At 49.9% G+C, this 20,157-nt stretch overlaps 1 protein-coding gene across 1 annotated transcript in view; it reads left to right on the forward strand.

The window, feature by feature from the left end:
- COL15A1 (collagen type XV alpha 1 chain) overlaps window positions 1-20,157 on the forward strand; it is a 120,747-nt gene that overhangs the window by 18,376 nt on the left and 82,214 nt on the right. The window contains exon 5 of the mRNA XM_032418409.1: window positions 636-721. Coding sequence (XP_032274300.1) covers window positions 636-721 — 86 coding nt within the window. The remainder of the gene's footprint in view (window positions 1-635; window positions 722-20,157) is intronic.

Raw genomic sequence — 20,157 nt, forward strand, 5'->3', positions numbered from 1 at the left:
CTCTTGGACATTCGCTCCATCTCCCTGAGCCTCAGTTTGTTCATCCGTCATTTAAGGAAATCACAGTGACTCCGGCCTCCCCGGGCTGCTGAGAGAATTCCATTGGCCCATGAAAGGAGCCTTCGTCTGCGGGACAGCCCCGACTGGGACAGACGTTAGGGCGGGAGGGAGCCGCGTCCCGCTTACCCAGAGGAGCGCGGGCGCGGGGCTTTTCTCGAAGGTTACATAAGGCCGACCCGGGTGGCGGCCGCGGCCCGGGAGCGCGCGTCCGTCGAAGGGGGAAAGGGGCGTGGGGACGGCGGCGGCGGCGGGGACCCCCGGGGCGTGAGTGCGGCGCCGCTGGCCGAGGTGGGCGCGGCGCGGCGCGCGGGCGAGCGCAGGGCGCGGCGGAGTCGGGTTTCAGAGCGCGGGTGACTCAGGGGAGCCGCGAGGCTGCCCGCCGCCGCCACTGCCCAGCGCCGCCTTTGTTCGCCGCAGGAAGGGCGAGCGGCCGCCCTAGCGCAGCCGGGCGCACAGTGCCTTCGAGGGCTCGGCAGGCCTGCGAGATGGCGCCAAGGTAGGACTCGCTTCCCCGCGCCCCGGCCCCTCGGCCCTCCCGCCCGCCTCACCTTCTCGCCCCCCGCCACTTCTTGCAGGAGGAACGCGCGCTGCTGGCGCCTGCTGTGGCTGCTTTCGGTCTCCTCGCTTCTCCCCGCTGTCACCCGGACCCGCTCCGCGACAGGTAAGCGACCCGGCCCGAGGGTGGCATCGGCTGCCTCCGCGCCGCGGGGAAGTTGGTTTGGCGGCGGGCGTGCCTGCGGTGCGCTCCTCATTCCTGGACATAAAAGGGAGTCCTCGCCGCTCCGTGCGCACTGGCGGTCCCGCCGCTTCCCCCGGGTGGTGCAGGGGATGCGAGGGGCGAACGGGAGTCCCTGACCCGCCGAGCGGGTGGCGCGCCGTCTGGGCACTGTGGAGCGAGGCGCGGCCCCTCGGATCGTGGGCACAGAGGGACTTTGGAAGCACAGTGACAGCGCCAGCGGCTCCGCGGGGACGGTTAGCTCCAGCTCACCCAGCGCCGTGCGCAGGGCGTGCATGTTGGCTGGTTCATTGTAAGGGCAGGTCTGGTGCCCTCTCTGTACACAGGTGCGGGAGCGTGACCACCAGCAGGGACACCTGGCACCTTTGCCGCACAAGAAATAACGGGACTGAATTACCTCGATGCCTAACTTAGTCCTGAGTTACCTAGGGGAGTCCCATCCATCGTGGGCAGTGGCGCCATGGGTGATGAGAAGAGCTAGGGGTGCGGAGCCAGGGGATCTGATCTTTTCTGTTCCCTGAGCCTCAGTTTCCCCACCAGAACCCAGAGGCAGGGGGATGACTAGTAGGGTCTGAGTTAAAATAGATTTTGGTTAAGGTGTGTGTTCAGGCTGCCTGGGCTTGAATTGTTGGCTGAGTTAGGTGACCCAACTCAGGACAATGAATTTCACCTCTCTGTGCCTCAGTTTCCAAAAAACGGGAATAATTAGACCACCTTTCCTCCTAGGGATGCTGTGAAGATTAAAAGAGGTATTAGAAATAATAGGCTTTCCACATTGTGGCCTGTACTAGGCACAAAGTAAGTGGTAGAACTTTTGGGTTGATCCTTCAAATAGCTGTGTGAGCAAGCGATGCAAGCGGTTGACAGGACACTGAGGATGAGAGAGGCTTAGGAAGTGGCCTGTCCCAAAGGCAGGACTTGAGCCCAGATCCCTGGGCTCCCACCCTTCCTCCCTCAGCTCTTTCTCCTTGCCGTGTTGCAGAACTCTGTTGGCCCAACAGTAGCCTCCCACCCCTTTTGGATTTAGAAAATCAGTACTTAGCCTCAATAGAGTGTGTGAGAGGGGAACATCATCTGTCCCTTTGAAGGAAACTGACGATTGAGGGTGGCCTGGGTTAACTCTTTGTGTGCCAGAGGAAGCCTTGGACAGCCTAGACCATTGTCTCCTTGGGAATAAGAGCCAAACTCAAAGGCCACTTTTTCCTGCCAGAGCCTCCAGCCTGGCATTTCTTGCAGATCAAAGGGCAGCTGGGGCCCAGTTTTGGCTTCTCAGCACCACGGCCCATGTCGAAATGTTGCAGTTTTGCATGTGATAGAGGGTTCTGCCAGCGCAGCGGCAGAGGGCAGCTTCATGTTTCGTGGTCTTTCGTGAATTTTGCCATAACCCCCACCTCCAAAAAGGAAGAAGATTCTGGGGAAAGAGACTTTGGTGTTTCTTTCTTCTCCTGTGTTTGAAGGCTGGACCCCTTGATGTCAAGTCAGTTGTCAGAAACAACACAGAGGAAGTCCTGTTCCCATCCATAACGTAAAAAGGGAGTGCCAGGAAACCCTCAGGAGCTGAAAAGGGCAACGAAAGAGCCATTTGCAACTGATGGGTATTCAGAGTCCCTCTGGGCCTCTGCAGAGACTCTTCCTAGACCTGTGAAATATCCTCCTGCAAGCCAAATTTTGCATGCAGTTTAATCAGGCTAACACTTATAAACAAACCACTGGCAGAGGTGTGAGCAGGTCTGGGTTACCTTCATCCAGTCCTCAAAATCACTCCAGGAGGCAGGGACTGGGACTGCTATTATCTCTGTGCTTTAATAAGGAAACCAAGGCCCAGTGTCTCAAGGCTTCTCAGCTCCTGAGGTTTTCCTGGCCTGCCCTGTTTAAAGAGACCCTTGTCAATGGGACCGTGTCCTCCACACTGATCCTTGTGCCCCTAACACATCATGGCCGAGCCAGTAAAGTTACAGTGCCATTGGAGGGGCGCCTGGGTGGCTCAGTTGTTAAGCATCTGCCTTCGGCTCAGGTCATGATCCCAGGGTCCTGGGATCGAGCCCCGCATCGGGCTCCCTGCTGGGCAGGAAGCCTGCTTCTCCCTCTCCCACTCCCCCTGCTTGTGTTCCCTCTCTCGCTGTGTCTCTCTGTCAAATAAATAAAATATTAAAAAAAAAAGTTATAGTGCCATTGGAATACCTGCTATTTTAGCAGATAGGCGGGGGCAGTGGTTCTACAAGTAATTTGTTCCTGCTAATAAAATCCTTATACGTGCAAATTACTTACTTTTCTTTGAACTATTTTACCATGAAATATAACATCCATGCAGAGAAATGCACACAGGAAGTACAGCCCACTGATTTATCATGGAGCAAACATCCATATAACCCAGGTCAAGAAATAGGATAGCCCCAGAAGCTCTCTTGTGCCCCTTGGCTGTGATTATTCCCTCCCTGCCCTCAGAGGTCACCATCACCTTGACTTTTATGGTGACTGCTTCCTTACTTTTTAGAAATAACTTTAGTACCTGAGGATGTATCCCCAATTTCTACAGTTCCACTTGACTTGAGTTTGAACTTTACACATGGCGTCTTTCACTGAATATTAAGCTCTGAGATTCATTTATGCTGTTGTATGTGGCCGTAGTGAATTCATCTTTGTCGCTGTATAATTTCCCACTGGTATTAATATGCTGTACATTATCTGTCCATTTTTCTCCAACAACATTTGGGGCATTTCCATTTTGGCAGATATAGCAGTGTGTTTCTGAACATTCTTGTACGTGTGCCTGGTGCACAGGGGCGCGTATTGCTGTTGCTTCCATATCTAGGGGTGGAGTGCTGGGTAATGGGGTATGTAGCTCCTCCAGCTGAACAGACAGTGCCCGCCCATCTTACACAATGGTTATACCGAGGCACACGGTCGCCAGCCGGGTATAAGAGCTCCCCCTTCTTCAAATCCCCACCAGTACTTGGTCTTGTCACTGGGCTGAATTTCAGCCCTTCTGAGGAGTACATAGTAGAATCTTACTGTAGTCTTAACTTATGTTTTCCTGATTATTAAGTTGATTGCCTTTTCATATATTTATTGGATCTCTGGTTATCCTGGTTGACTTTTTTTTTAACTGAGGTGAAATTCACATAACATGAAACTAGCCACTTTCATGTGTACCATTCGGTGGCAGTTCATACATTAATATTGTTGTACGGCTGTTTCCTCTGTCTAGTTACAAAACATGTTCATCACTCCAAAGAGTGAAAAGCCTCATTTCTATTAAGTGGTCACTCGCCATTACCCCCATGCTCACCCCACCAGCCCTTGGCAACCACTGATCTGCTTTCTGTCTCTATGGTTTTGCCTATTCTGACTATTTCATATAAATGGCATCGTATAACCTGTGTCTTCTGTGTCTGGCTTCTTTCACTTAGCATAATATTATTGAGAGTCATCCGTGTTGTAGCATGTGTCAGGACTTCATTGCTTTTTATGGCTGTGTAATATTCTACTGCATGGATAGAACACAATTCATTTATCCATTCTTCCATTGATGGGGACATTTGGGTTGTTTCCTCCTTTTAGCTATCATGAATAGTGCTGTTATGAACATTTGTGTACAGGAATTTGAGTACTTGTTTTAATTATTTTGGGTCTATACCTAGTAGAACTGCTGGGTCCTGTGGTCATTCCATGCTTAGGTTTTGTAGAAATTCCCAGACTCTTCCACAATGGCTGTCCCATTCCACAGTCCCACCAGCAGTGTGCAAAGCTCTGATTTTTCCACATCCCTGTCAACACTTCTTATTTTCCATGTTTAAATTACAGTTATCTTAGTGGGTGTGAAGTGGTCCCTCCTTGTTGTTTTGATTTGCATTTCCCTAATGACTAATGACGTTGAGCATCTTTTCACGGGTTTGTTGGCCATCTGCAGATCTTCTTTAGAGACAAATCTGAATGCTCATCAGAGCCAGTTTGGGATTTTCCTCTAACCATCTCACTCTCGCGCATGTCCGTCTGATGTGCTTTCCTGAAGGGAGAGGAGTGGGGAGGAGTCACACCTGAGATTTCCAGTCTCTGGCCTCTTGCCTCCCATGGCCTGTACTGAGCTACTGTTGCTCACGTACTATTAGAAGTTGTGATGAAGATAAATGATTGTAGTGTTTTAATTACTGGGTAAACTTTTCGGTTTTGTAGAAGGTGGGGAATGCCCTTGGGAGCATCCCGTGCTGTCTGTGTGTTTTATGGCAGAGCGTGAGCTGAAAACTGGCACATGGAGCCACTCACAGCTTCCCATGACAAGTTGGGATTTTGTAGTCTCTTTGACTTTGCACAAGATGTGAACTCATCGCCCCCTCTAGAGCACACTGCCTTGCCCTATGTTTCTCTTTAAGGCCTAATGCTACCTCCCAGCTTACATGGCACCCTGGTAGAGGCATCTCTCCAGACGAGCTTTCTCACCACTGAATTCCCCATGACCTTCATCTGTCTCTCCCAGCACCAGCCACCGTCCCCCCTCTAGTGTCAGTATGTTTATTTGTCTCTCTTTTCCGTGGGAGCACTTTGAGAGTGTGGGTCATGCCTTGTTTGTCCAGAGTTAGCCACTTGGACTTCAGCTGTTTTGTCATTATTATGAACAGTGCTGCTGGGACCATCTTCTGACAAATGGCCTTTGTTTTCCTTTTGTATTTTTTTTTTATTTACTAGATTACCCCAAACAGAACAGACTTGCCCATCAAAGAACAGAAGTAGTCAGATAGTTCTTCTGTATTTATTTATTTATTTATTTATTTTTAAAGATTTTATTTATTTATTTGACAGAGAGAGACACAGCAAGAGAGGGAACACAAGCAGGGGCAGTGGGAGAGGGAGAAGCAGGCTTCCCGAGGAGCAGGGAGCCCGATGCAGGGCTCGATCCCAGGACCCTGGGATCACGACCTGAGCCGAAGGCAGACACTTAATGACTGAGCCACCCTCCCAAGAATAGGCACCCCAGTTCTTCTGAATTTAGATGGATCTGTCTTAGATACAAATTTAATCATTCTCCTTCCTACTTTAATTGCTGTCACTGGGTTCTTACTGTACCTAAGAGGGGGTCATGCTCCTTGCTGCAGAGGGCCCTTTGTGGCCTCCTAGTCTCTCCAGTTACACAGAGCCCCCACTGACTTGGGCTCACACCATACCACTGGTAGCTGGTGGAATAAGACATGCGATAACTCACCTCTGTGTCTCTGCCTAGGCTGGTCACTCTTTGAGAATACCTTTCTCCTTGCCCATCTGGCAGCCCACCATTCATCCTTTACCCATCCTCTCTGGGAAGCCTGTTGGTTGTCTTTCCTCTGGGCTGACACGATCAACCCATCCCTCAGTCACAGGGCTTCTCAGATGGACGGTGACCACTGATGATTCTTCTGCCTTCCCTACTACACAGGAATCTCCAAGAGGCAGGGACTGGGCCTTTCCAACTCTGAATCCTAGAGCCTAGCCCAGGGCCTGGCGGAGTGAGCACTCAGCAAAAACTCTGTCAGTGAATCAAAGAGGGAATGAATGGGTAGGTCCAGCTTATTTCCTGGAGACAATGTGCCAGCTTACCATGTCAACTGTAATTGTAATTCATCTCGATTCTTCCACAGCTCTCCCATCTGTGGGGTGAGCATGGCTGAGTAATGAGGGTACATTATGGGGCTTTTAGGTTTTTTCTCTTTAGTAACTTTAATAACTAGTTAGGAATTTATGCTAATGTTATTTTGCTCTTCATCTTTTTTTTATTATATGTAATTGTACAGTTTGTTGTCTAGCTTATCCCCCCTCATTTTATTCCTGATGGCTTCCATTTTATCAAAAGTTGTACATGTATCTTTTCTCTGCTCGCTAAATATTGAGTTTATTTTCAAGGTTTCTTTGAATGTCTACAGCTTGGCCTACTTAAAATGGACCGTAAATTAGGTTAATTACATAGATTACATAGCATGTAATCTGAAGTCAGTTTTTTTCAAAGTGGTATCCAGGATTCCCCAAAATACTAATTAAGATGTGAGTGATTTACCCATCGTTGTGTTGCTTTTGGTTATCATATAATTTTTTTTCTTGAATGATAGAAATTTTTTTCTCAAATCTCTACTATTGGTCCCTTCTTGTGCCTATGTGTGTGCCTGTTTTTAAAATCTCACATGGTCTTGGGGCGCCTGGGTGGCTCAGATGGTTAAGCGTCTGCCTTTGGCTCAGGTGATGATCCCAGGGTCCTGGGTTTGAGTCCACATCGACTCCCTCTGCTTGTACACTCTCTCTCTCAAATGAAGAAATTGAGGAAAACATTGAGTTTATTTCTTCAATAAACATTGAGTTTATTTCTTCATTCTCTCAAATGAAGAAATAAAATCTTTAAAAAATAAAAAATAAATAAAATCTCACATGGTCTTGATAATCACTGCATTGTAATATGTTTTAAAATCTGGTAAGGGAAGTCACCCCTGTCTCGTTCATTAGGCCATATATTTTTTAGTACAGATTGATTTATCATAGAATTTTCTCATGATATGATTGGGTAGTGAGAGTGTTGGAGTGGTGGTGGGCAAGTGAGGGTTATCAAAAGGGAGGAAATCTTATAATCAGATTCAGCTAAAGATACTAATGTGCAATAAGGAGAATGGATAAGCAAATCAAGTTTCAAAGTCAGAGCAGCAGATCATGGGGCCTGAGCTACTACTGTTGACACAGAGCCCAGGGGAGCAGAGATGCGTCAGAGGTGTTGGGAGGATCAGGTTTGCTGACTGACCACCTTCCTCTGCTCCACCCCAATTCAAGAGAGAAAAAGTCTAGGGTTAGAGCAGAACCTGGAAGAAGGTCCAGACCTATTATTGGGCAAGCTTTAATGAGGGAAGTATGAGACCGGGGTCACCTAATGAGTGCATTCCACTCCTTATCCCCATCAGAACTCAACTCAACTCAATTCAACTCAACCCAACTCAACCCAACCTAATCTAATACAACCCAACCCAACCCAATTTTATCCAATCCAATTCATTTTGCAGTTGTTGCATGGCATGGCTGACTTGAAGGATTGGACAGGGAAGAAAACTATTCTGAGGGTCCTGGTATCACCCTCAAATGAGCAAGACCCCTGACTTCAGGTATTTGGGGAAGCTTGGCTAGAGTCTGATTTGTAAGGAGCAGCCTTGCCTTCAGCATCTCCAGGAGTCACCCTTCTGTCACTGAGGGATTTACATGGGGCCCAGCTTAAAAGCCCCCTCTACCACCAGGAGGGCTTTTTCAACTAGTCTTTCCACGAAGTTGAAGTCTTTGAAAAACCATCGGCCCTGTTCTGTGTTCTGGCTACTATATAGATGTATACACTTAGAGATATATAGATTTCTGTCTTCTCCCCATATTTCCTGACTGCCTCCTCTCACAGAGGTCTCTGGGATGGGTGGTGGGTGACTAAAAAGATGCACTGGACTGAGGACCCATCCTAGAGTGACTCACAGTTCAGTAGTAGAAACCAGCGTGCTGCAGCCAGCTTAAATCCTGTGTGCTTATCCTGTGTGTCCTAATGTGGGTGCAAGCAAGCCTCTGCACTACCAAAGTAGGGATGTCTATTTCCACCAGAAGATGGGGCGGGCAGGGGGAGGGAAGCAGGTTTTGAAAGAGGAGCTTTATTTTTTCAATTACATTAAAAAATTGATAGTAAAATTCATAGTCATTGTAAAAATCTGGAGTGGGGGAAGGAGTTTACAAATGCCACATATTATCTCATGACTCAGCGATAAATGTTGCCAACATTTGGTGGACAGTTTTTCAAATATTTGCCTAAATATGCACATAGGTTATAAAAAGAATAGGTCATTCTGTACATTGTGTTTTGTTGCTTGGCATTTTTTTCCCCTTAATCATCATCTAAACACTTCCTCTGGAGCATTAAATACTGTTCCCTAACATCGTTTGTAATTGAAATAGTATTTCATCGTATGTACGTCCCATAATTAAACTAGTGCCCTTTTATGCCTTTAGACGGTTTCTGGTTGTCCGCTGCTATAAACACTATCGTGATGACCCCATTTATGCAGCTCTGTATTTGACCTTTTCTGCAGTTATTCCCTAGCACAAATTCCTGAAGCAAATTGTTGGCTCTAGTGCGTGCCCATTTTTAAAGCTTCCGTTGCATTCTTTGGAAAGCCAGTAGTGATTGTCCTCCCTGCAGCAGCACACAGGACGAGCTCACCCCATCTTTATCTGTTGCTGCTACTTCTTGAATCTAAAGGGAGACGGGGCGCCTGGGTGGATCAGTCGGTTAAGCGTTTGCCTTCAGCTCAGGTCTTGATCTCAGGGTCCTGGGATCGAGCCCTGTGTGTTGGGCTCCCTGCTCAGCGGGGAATCTGCCTCTCCCTCTTTTCTGTCCTCTTCCTCTGTCCTCCCCCACCCTCGCGCTCTCTCTTGCTCTCTCTGTCTCAGATAAATAAATAAAATCTTAAACAAAACAAAGGGAGAAAGTGACAGCAGGTAGAGGGACAGTGCTGCATGACTGCCCCATATTGCCCTTAGTTGAATGGAGTTGTGAATCCTTCCTCCCTTTTCCCTTCCCGCTTCGTTCATTCATTTTGCACATGTCCTGTAAGGGCTGGAAGAGAAGAGCATCTTTCAGGAAATTGGAGTTCCGGAGGTCAGGTTGTAAGGACCTTGGTGGTTCTCAACCTTGGCTGCACCTTAGAATCACTTGGAGATTCAGAACGAACCTGTTGCCCAGCCTTCCCCATTTACAGGATGCTGAACTCATCCGGGGTGAGGTTGAGTCATTGGCAGGTTTTTAAAAGCTCCTGGTGTGATTCTGGAGTGCAGCCAGGGTTGAGAACAAATGGTGCAGCCCAAAGGCCTCCTTTCCAACGTGGTGATCCTGAGTCCCAGAGAGGAAAGTACCTGCCCATGATTGCAACACAGGAGGGCAGAGCCGGCACTGGATCTCAGAGGGAGCTTCAGGGGGTATAGTTCAGGCAGATGAGCTCTGGGAGCCTGGGTCTTGGGTTCAGATCTCAGCTCTGCCACTTCCCATTGAGCGACCTCTCTCTGCCTTATCCTCCTTACCTGTAGATTAAGCCAATAATAATTCCTACTATGAAGAGTAAGGAGGTGAGCATTGGGCCTGTAATTGGTGACCCGTTCAGTACCTCCCACATCACTGTGGGTTCCCTGAGGGTAGGAACTCTATTTTATTTATCCATGTTTCCTCAGCATCTGACATGGCCCCAAACGGACACAATGAGCATTTGAATACATTAATGAATGAATCATTCAAAGCCTGAGACTGTGGAGATCTGAGCAAACACCCAGCATTATGAACCCTTGACCATAGCAAAGTCTGTGCGTGCTTCCAGCCCTGCTGGGAGACCACCTGCAGCCATCTGCTGCGATGGATGGTGTGGGGACCAGAGCGGGGGTGGAGCAGGGACCTGGATATAATAGATAGGTCGGGGATAGAATACATGTCACCAAAGGAAAATGAAGGTACGCTTTTTGGGTGCTGGAAAGTTATAACCATTCTAGAGTAGAAGTCCAGAGAACCCAAACGCTGGTGGACAAACTGAACCTAAATTCATGCAATTTCTACAGCATCACATGCACAACTCCATCTGAAGGTGGGTCAGTGAGCTGCTTCTCCCCTCCCAGCCGTACATCTTAGTGACTGTCTTCTTCCATCTTTATTTTCAGCATGTAAGTCTGTCTCCCTCCACCCTTCAGTGCATCCCCCACCTGCGGCCAACAGTGGTCTTCTAGCTTCTTGCTACTCGGATGTATTCCGAGGACCAGCAGCATCAGCAGCATCCCCAGTCCCACCCACAGACCCAGTAAATCAGAATGCGCATTTTAACAAGATCCCTGGTGATTCATGTGCACATTACAGTTTGAGCAGCACTGTAACACCAACTCTGATCATATCACCCCTGCTTAAAGCCCTTTGTCATCTTCCCGTACTAGCCACCTGTGGTAGGTGGTCATGGCCCTCCAAAGGTGTCTGCATCTTAATCTCCAGAGCCTGTGAATGTGTTTGGTCACATGGTGTAGGAAAACTAAGGTTGGAGATGGAATTCAGGTTGTTAATTAGAAGAAGGTGAGGATCCTGGATGACGCAGGTGGGCCCAGCATAATCACAAGGGTCCTAAAGAGTAGAAGCGGGGGCAGGAGAGGAGGTCGGTGAGATGCAATATGGGAAGAACTTGACCGGCCTTCTTTGCTGGCATTGAAGACACAGGAAGGGACCATGAGCCTAGGAACACAGGTGGCCTCTAGAAGCTGGAAAAGGCAAGAAATGGATTTTCCCTTAAAGCTTCCAGAAAGGAACACTGTCTGTTGATACCTTACTTTTTATCCGAGTAAGACCTGTGTTGGACTTCTGACCTACAGAACTGTAAGATTATAAGATGTTTTTTGGTTTTTTTTTTGCTGTAAGTCACTAAATTTGTGGTGATTTGTTACAGCAGCCATAGACAGCAATGACAACACTTCCTAGCATTGGCATTTGAGACCCTTGACATCCCACCAATGTGCTGTTCTGGCCTTGTCTCCCAGAATATCCCTCCTCACAACCTGATCTCAAACTGCACAGCCTCCAGAGTGGTTGGGATCTGGGGGAGGGCCACCTCAAGAATCTGAACTTGGAACCTTCTCCCCTCTACCCCCAGCACCTAGCACCTTGCCTGGCCCCTGGTAGGTACTCAGACAATGCTTGTGAAATGAATAACCTGGTGGAAACCTGGTACATTCAGGTGACCATCAGCCATGGAGGGGCTCCCCTATCTTCAGGAGGCAAAGACAGCAATGATGAGGGGAGACATGGTAGACACCTGCCCAGAAGCTCAACTTTGATGTTCCCCTGTTTTTTTTTGTCTTGGATGGATCTCTGCCTCCTTGGGGGCCTCAGCTTCCCATCTGAGAAGTGAAGGGGTTGGACCAGGTGAACCCTAAAAGCACCATTAGCATGAACATTCTAGCATGCCTGAGTTCGGTTTGGGCAGACCCTGTGGCACTCGAGGGAGGTGATTGAACTCTGCTGCTCTCAGCCCTGTTCATCTGGTTGCTAGGCAGATGCCTCACTGCATCCCCGTCCACAAGGCAGGATACAAAACTGTGCCCGACAACTGTGCGTTTGGCACAAAACAGAGACCCCAGCTGCCCTCTCCCCCTGTCTAGTTAAAATGCCAAATTACTCACTCTCCCACAGAAAGAAGGAAAGGGGTGGGGGGAAGAAACTATTTCTCACTGCAGAGTTTTTCCATGTGACATATTTTCTAATTTTACTTCAGGTTTAACTGTCTAGAGTAGATGGCTCCGTTTCAGGGTCTCCCCCCTCTTCTTTTAGAATGTAAACTTCCAGTTTAAGAAATGGAATGTTTTTGCTTGTTTAATATTTGGAAGCTGATACCACATTACAACTGCATGTCTCTGTTTTCTCTGCCGGGGGAAATTCCCTGAAATGCACAGCTTTAGCCTAGTGGTCGGATTCCTCGATGCCGGGCTTGGCTGTGGGAGCTTGACCAAGTCACTGCCGCTCCGGGACTCGGATGCTTAGGGAGCAAGGCAGGAAAAGCTGTCCTTTGGAGACAGCTCCCTGTGGAGACTGTGTGGCAAGACTGGAAGGAGTGGTTGGTGGGCCCCATTTCTAAGAGTCGTTCTGTTTGAGATTCCAGTGGAATTGTATGCACCTGACTTTACGTCTGCCGCCAGCTCTGCATCGTGGCCCCCGGGGGAGGGAGGGGCTGAGAAATTGTTAGTACCTGGAAAGAGTACTGCTGCTTTGTTGGAAAGAAATTGGTCTTACCCTTGCAATGTCTGTTGCACCCAACGTCCCGCTTCCATCCCTCTGCCCCCCGCCCCCCGGGGTCAGGCCTGTGTCGTGTCCTCTAATGGATTGTTGTAACAAGCTCCCTTGCCAGTGGGACCTCCATGTCTCCATTCCCAAGCACGCCCTGCAGGCAGAATGGCTCGTGGAAACACAGGTCCCATCATGTCACGCCCCCTCTTAAAACCCTTCCATGCTTTCCATTACACCTTAAATTCCACTCTCTTTGGGCTGGAGCTCAAGGCTGCTTGTCTCCTCCCATCCCTCCTCATGCCCTGGCTCTAGCCACACTCAACTACTTGCTGGTCTCTGAGCTTCACAGCATGTTCCCTTCACCCAGCCCTTGCACATGCCTACCTGCAGGCTGGGATACTCTCCCTGCCCTACTGAAGTCCTCATTTGCCTTTTCTCCTCGATAGACTTACTATTCATACTGGTCCCTGTATCAGCACATGGGCATCAGCTGGGAGCTTGCTAGAAATGCAGGGTCCTGGGTCAGCATCGCTCAGGCCCCTCAGGGATGCGGGTGTGCACGCTTGGCCTTTGTAGCATGGTGGTTAAGTGTCGGGGCTGTGGGCCCACACAGAGCTGGTTCAGGTCCAGGCTCTGCTCGTACTGGCTGGTGATTTGGGATGGCTTACTAATCCTCTTCTAGCCTCAGTTTCCTCGTTTGTAGAGTGGGAGATAATAATGGTGCCTGTCTCAGCGTTCTTGTGATGAGGCCATGAGCTCACGTCCCCATAGCTGTTAGCACAGTGCTTGTACCCGCTTCAGTCCCTCAGGGCTCGGAATTCCTGTGCAGGTCCATCTTGCCAAGGATGAGGAGGGCTGGGACGAGGTCATTCATCTTTAGAATCATTGAGCTTCTAGTGGAGGAAACATAAAAAGCCATGCTCTGTTGTGGGAAAAGTGAAATATAGCTATACAAGGACTTTGCAAGGGTGGGTAGGTAGGTGGGATAGAATTAATCCTAAAGCTTCTGGCCTCAGTAGACTTTGCCATCCTGCCTGTCATACCTTGTAGATCTTTCTTTCTTTCTTTTTTTTTTGAAGATTTATTTATTTGACAGAGAGACACAGCGAGAGAGGGAACACAAGCAGGGGGAGTGGAAGAGGGAGAAGCAGGCCTCCCACCGAGCAGGGAGCCCAATGCGGGGCTCGATCCCAGGACCCTAGGATCATGACCTGAGCCGAAGGCAGACGCTTAACGACTGAGCCACCCAGGCGCCCCTTTCTTTCTTTCTTTCTTTCTTAAGAGAGAGAAGGAGGGGGAGGGGCAGAGGGAGAGAGAGAATCCCAAGTAGGTTCTACGCCCAGCACAGAGCCCAACTCGGGGCTTGATCCCACACCATTGAGATCATGACCTGAGCCAAAATCAAGAGTCGGATGCTTAACCGTTGGAGCCATCCAGGCGCCCCAGGTTTTTCATTCATTCATTTGTTCACTCATGGTTACTGAATAAATATTCATTGACTGCCTACTTGGTACAAGGCAATGTGGTATGTGCTGGGCATCAAATGATGAACAAGAGAGGCATAGTTCCACCACTCAGGGAGTCTACAATCTGTGGAGGACACAGACACTGAATAAATAATTGTGCAAAAAACCCTAAGTATTTGTACGTGGTGAACAAATGTTATGAATAAGTAACAGGGAGCTCTGAAACCACAGCCCTGGCCATTCTGATCAGCACTGAGGTGTCAGGAAAGTCTCCACAAGGAGTGACATTTAAGGTGAGATGTGAGGGGTGAATCGATTTAGCCAGGAAAGGGGGTGGGGCTGGTGGGTTGGAAGGGAAATGGAATGTTCCAGATCAAGGGAGCAGAATGAAGAGAGGGTGGAAATGGCAGCCTGTAGGTGCAGGGAGTCTCAGGTGGAAAGCAGAACCTCCATCCAGGAGGTGCTTTCTCAAGCCTGGCCCTGGGTGAGCATCCTGGCTTCCTTCTGTCCTTTGGGTCCCTTGCAGTACTCATAGCCCGGGATCCATGGGCTGGGGGCCTCCAGGTCCTGCCTCCTGCCCTGCTCGTGCCTCTACTTGCTGAGAGTGAATTGCTTCAAGGAGGAGGTCTCCACAGGGTCTCCACCTCTGTGTTGCACAGGAGAAGTGCATTTAAGAGACTTGCAGCAAAATGATAGGGGAGCAGGGCTGAGTGAGAGCCACCCAGAGCCTGTCACCGCTGTCTCACCAAGAGGCCATGAATGTCACATGGGGAAAGGATTCTAAGAATTGCCCTCTGCAGTTAGACTCCAGTTAGTCTTGGCTTTGAAAAGCTTCTTCCTGTCTAGGAAATGAAGGGGTTAGACCAGCTCTCAGGCCCATCCAGATCTGATACTCTTCTTTTGATTTTTGTCCCTTTCTGGATCTCAGTAGTCAGAATGTGCATCCATAAACACAATGCAGAATTCTCTCGCCAGGGAACAGAAACAAGATCTTGTGGCTAATAACTCTGGTGGAAAGCTTTTAGATGTGTCTACACAAGAGAGCAACTTCTTTAGAAATGGTGGGATATGGATGATGCATTACCCCCTCCTCTCCAGGCCATTCCTTTAGAGACCGTCTCATATTTGCTGTGCCCTTGGCTCGTGGCTGTGTGACCATGGCATGCAAAGTCATGTTGTTTATTTCCTGCATCCATTTTACTCAGAGGTTGGAGACTTGGGGTGGGGTGGGGAGTCCAGTGATGACTGGGAAATAATTAAGAACATTTTATATTAAAAGGAAAAGCACACATATATTATGGAGTAGGGTGCAAAAGTTGAGTGCTTTTAGAGTTAAAGCAGGAGGCTTTCATTAAGTCTCTAAGCTCTGGGGGCTCTTTGTCTAGACCCAGATCCTCAGGCATAGGGGTCCCCTCTCCCTGATGGTAGGATGCGTAAGTGGAGATGATGTTATATATAGATTTGAGGTCCCCAACTTGTGGGGGAGATTCAGAATCATGGCAGTGGGTGCCACAACCCACTCTTGTATAAACATTTTCTCTGTCTGCAGATATCTAATGTGCTTGTGTGCGGAAGGGGTTATTAACTTTTTGTTGTTGTTGTTGTTGACAAGAGGAAGATCATTGCTTTCCAAAGCTCTTGTACTAGAATTGTCCATTCCATGAGGGAAGGAACTTGTCTGTCTGTCACTGCTGGATTCCCAGGGCCTCGAATAGTGCCTGGCAGACAGCAGTTGCTCGGTGAATGCTGGTTGAATGAATAGATGTGTGTGTATGTGTGTGTGTTCATGGCTACAAGAAGCTTTCTCCTCTCAATCTGCATTTACCTTTCCAGGAATGAGTGTGTGGGGCAGCATTAGCATGGGAAGTTGAGTGGAATGTGAGAAATGCTGCTCATGCGTATGCATGCGGGAGACTGGCCAGTCCCACTCAAGTTCAGGGTTTCTAAGAACCTAAGAACCTTTGGAGGCAGCCTCCTACCCAGTGTGGTCCGTGCCACATAGTGGCTCCTGTGGAGAATGCACAGTTCGCTGTTCATGCACCTTGGAGAGCTGGGCTCCTAGGGCGCTCTTCTGAAGGGCCCGGAGGTCCCCCAAACACCTCGCCTCCATCAAAACCCCCTGAGAACCTTGAGGACCCCGAACATGTGGGGCTTTTAGGATCATCTATTCTAGTTCTAAATTACAGACAGAAAGATGAGGGCCACACAGCTGGACTACAGAAGGCCTGGATCTGGGTCTTCTGAAGTCCAGGTGAGGGCATCGCACCACCCTGAAATTCCCCAGCGCAGCGTGACTCTAGACGCATCGTCAGTCTGTCCCACCCCCAGGGACGTGGGAAGAGAGCCGAGGGCAGGCATTCACAGATGCTGAGGTCCCTTTTGTATGTGGCAGCATGTGGTTAGAACTGAGCTTTGGAAACATCAGATGGACTTCAAATCCCAGTTCTTCCTTTTCTGAACTATGTGGCTTGGGCAGATCGCTCAGAAGAAGGGATGGTTTCCTCACCTGGATGTGGGGCGGGGGTGGGTGTAGGTCCTGCCTCCAGGGCTATGTGAGGCATTCAGCAAGTAATGCTAGGGGAGGGCTTGGAGAGAGCCGGAGGCAGCAGGCCTTCGGTGGATGGGAGGTTTCCCTAAACCGTGAACCTCATGCTACTGCACAGCGGCATCCCTGGCCTCATCCATTCCTAGAGGCTGTGGATAGGGCGGCCGCCAGGCATCAGTGTTCTAAAGCCCCCAGTGGTGGTTCTGCCAAGGATGAGGAGCTCAGTTCTAGACCACACAGACCATGAAGACCGGTGAATCTCCAAGACTAGAAGTGCCAGGCATGTGGTGATTGGTGCTTGATACTATTTATGAGTGAGTGAATGGATGGATGGATAAATGAGTGAACGAACAGATGGACAGGATGTGCTTGGCGCCTGACATTGCCCTGCACCACCACCCTGAGAGCTAGCTATTACCATCTGCATGGCCAGAGAAAGCAGCTAAGCCTCAGAGATGTTAAAGAACTGGCCCAAGGTCACCGGCAAGTAAGTGGTGGAGCAAGGACTTGCACACAGGTCCGTCTGGCGCCAAATTCCCCGTCCTTTCCCCTGCGCCTGTGGGGTGACGCTGGTCCTCCTGGGATTCCTCCGACGTCACCCTCAGTTTTGGTGTTCCAGGTGGGGCCTCTGCTGCATACTCGTCTTGGAAGCTCTGACTCCCCCTCTGGTCACTGCCCCCCTCTCCCTCCAGCGAACATGTGGAGACCGTACTTTTATCTAGATTAAACAAGAGTCAGTCTGTTGCAAAATATGACTTTAGGGTCACCATCTGTTCCAGCTGTTCGCTGAAACTCCAGGCCCACTGCAGAGCCAATGGGACCGCTCCCTGCTCTCTGCAGAGTTGAGCGGGACAATCTGTAGAAAGAAGCAGTGTGGTGACAGCTGTGGGACAGATGGCTTAGGTGGTTTGTTTCCGCCTGCACATCAGCACCCAAGTCATTGTATGTGTGGACCGCAGGCCCCCACCACAGGCACGAATGCATTCGTTCCCACATTGGGCCCCTACTGTGTGCCAAGCACAGGCTGAGGTGCTTCCCCATCCCACACCTTCTTTAGGGTTTCGGGGGAGAGTGGCCTGGGGACTAGATAGCTGTGGGAACAGGCCATTGGTGCTTGGGCGACTCCCATCGTCAGTCTGGGCCCTGGTTTTCTCATCTTGGGGACATTGGACTGGTGTTTCCTGAGGTCCTCCCCGGCTCTGAAGGCCTCCACCGGCCTCGGTCTGTGTGGGCCAGATTTCAGGGTGCCTGCTGAAGCCGTGAGCTCACTCTGCCCGGCCGCTTCTCTGCCCTGGCTCAGTTCACACAAACTCGTCTGTTGGGACGCCCCGGGCTGTTCCCAGGGCGGCATGACTCGCCCGGGGCATAACATGCCAAGTGCCTGGAGAGGCTGCAGGAAAGTATGTCTCCTGCTGCTGCCAGACTACCGCCTTCCCTCCACATTCCAATTCGCCAATTCCACCCTCTCCTTGGCAAGGGAAGGTGGGGGGCTCAGCTGCCAGAGGCAGCAGCTCGGGGTGAGGTGGGGATGCCTCCTAAAATGGTCAGCAGTGGCTTTCCTCAGAAGCCTGCTGAGGCTCCCTGTGGCCTCCTGGATACATTTTGGTCTCCTAGGCTTTCAAGCCTTTCTGCAATCTGGCTCCTGGCTCCTGCGTGAAAAACTGGTGAGAGTAGAAGGAGCTGGGGAGGACCTCAGGTGACCCCCTGCGGGTCCCAACTGTCTGCTCACCAACTCTGTGGCTTTCATCTGCAAAATGAGAGAGCAGTAGTCCCCACCTTACCAAATTCTCCTGAGATTAAGTGAGCTACTGCATGTCACTTTAATACTTCTACGTCTGTATTTCCCTGGATTTGTAAATCTTCCCTTTCTGCTCTAATGCCAGAGGTTATCTGAGGGTCCCTTGCTCCACTCCCCCGGAACCACTCACATAGCCCTCGTTTTCCTTACAGTGGGTTAGCCTGTGCTCTGCTCCCTCCACCATGTTCACCTGTGCAAAGCCTTCCAGTTCAGGCCACCTGTAGTGGGGCTCTGCGTTGGTGTCTTGTCCCCTCTACTAGGCGGAGAGCTACCTGGGGACCAGCTACTGCATCCTCTCCATCTCCCAGAGTCTACCCCAGAGCCAAGTTTGGACCAGCTCAGCCATGGGACGCTGGTTGTAGGCTAGGCCAGAACCCTCGACTGGGACCAGGATAGAGTGAAAGGAAAGATCCTTCCAGGATCCATTCTCCCCTTGTGGCTGCACTGGGGCTGGGATAATGTAAATGATGGCTGAATTGAGGTATGTGGATAGCAACTCTTGAAGAGATTTTACTGACCAGGTGGTGTCACCCATGCCAAAAAATTCAAGAAACACCCGAGGATATGCCTCACTTAGAGAAAGACTTAGAAAGCTCCAGAATTGTTAAGTCTTTCAAGCTCCTCCCACCACTTGATGCCCCTCCCACCCAGTGCCTTAGTTCCTGGGTGGGGGTGAGGGTGGGGGTAGGGGATGCAGCCAGGAGCAGGAATCTTTCCCTTCTCCCCCCAGGACCCGGAGGACTGGCCTGTCCCATCCCATCCCACTTGTCCAGTGGCCCCAGCTCATGTCTGATACCCAGACAGGCTATGAGCAATTTCCCCGAGACCTCCAGCCAAACTTCAAGACCCTAACAGTATGTAAGAGAGAAGGGGAGGCATGTGTTGCTCACATCCTCCACCCAGACCCTCGTTTCAGGGAGGGGGAAGGTGGGGGCGGCTGGAATTTAATCTGAAGTCTGAGAGGCCAGTGTGTTTAAGGGAGGCACTCCCAACTCAGTCAGTGGGTGAGAGCCAAGGGCAGGAATTTTGCAGAAGACTGGTCATTCAAAGCCCTCTTGCTTAAGGGTCAGCCAAAAGCATGGAAGACTGCAGCCTTCACAAAAGTTAACATCAAGCCTTTGTAATATTATAATAATAATATTCTATTATATCTCAACAGTGGGGATCAGTTGAGAGCTAGGCTATTAGGTGCATATTGAGCTAATGGTGCTGGTGAGATTACTATGACAACAGCTGGCATTCATTAGAATTCTTTTGATTGATGACAATTAACATGAGATATTAGGGCAAGCATGCAATCACTCTTGTCCAGAATCCACTGAGCGCATTCATTCACTCACATGTGCATTATTTGTCCATCCGTCCTGTCCGTCCATCCGTCCGTCCATGCTCAGTTTTTACCTATCCCCGGCAAGGTCCCATGCTAGAGGGGTGGGTGAAGTTGGAAGATACAGAAATAAAGCCAGAACATGATGTCTGTACCCTGAAGGACTCATAAGCCGGTGGGAGACACAGGCAAGTAAACAGATAATAACAGAGTAGTGAGAAATTGGAGCTTCCTGAGAAACTCACCCAGGGAGGATTTCTTGGCAAGATGGGGTGACTCATTTGTAGTCATCTAGAAGGAGTGGGCCCTGAGTCCCAGCTTCCCAGCGTGGCTGAAGTGGACTTCCCTGGATGTCTTCAGACCCCTTAAGCCGAGTGCAGGGCAAGGGGAAGGTGGGGGAGGCAATGGAGGTAGCTGTCGCCACCCCCTCTGGAAGGCATGGGCTCCCT

The sequence above is a fragment of the Phoca vitulina genome, unplaced genomic scaffold, assembly GCF_004348235.1.
Source record: "Phoca vitulina isolate PV1807 unplaced genomic scaffold, GSC_HSeal_1.0 scaffold21, whole genome shotgun sequence".
Classification (NCBI taxonomy): domain Eukaryota; kingdom Metazoa; phylum Chordata; class Mammalia; order Carnivora; family Phocidae; genus Phoca; species Phoca vitulina.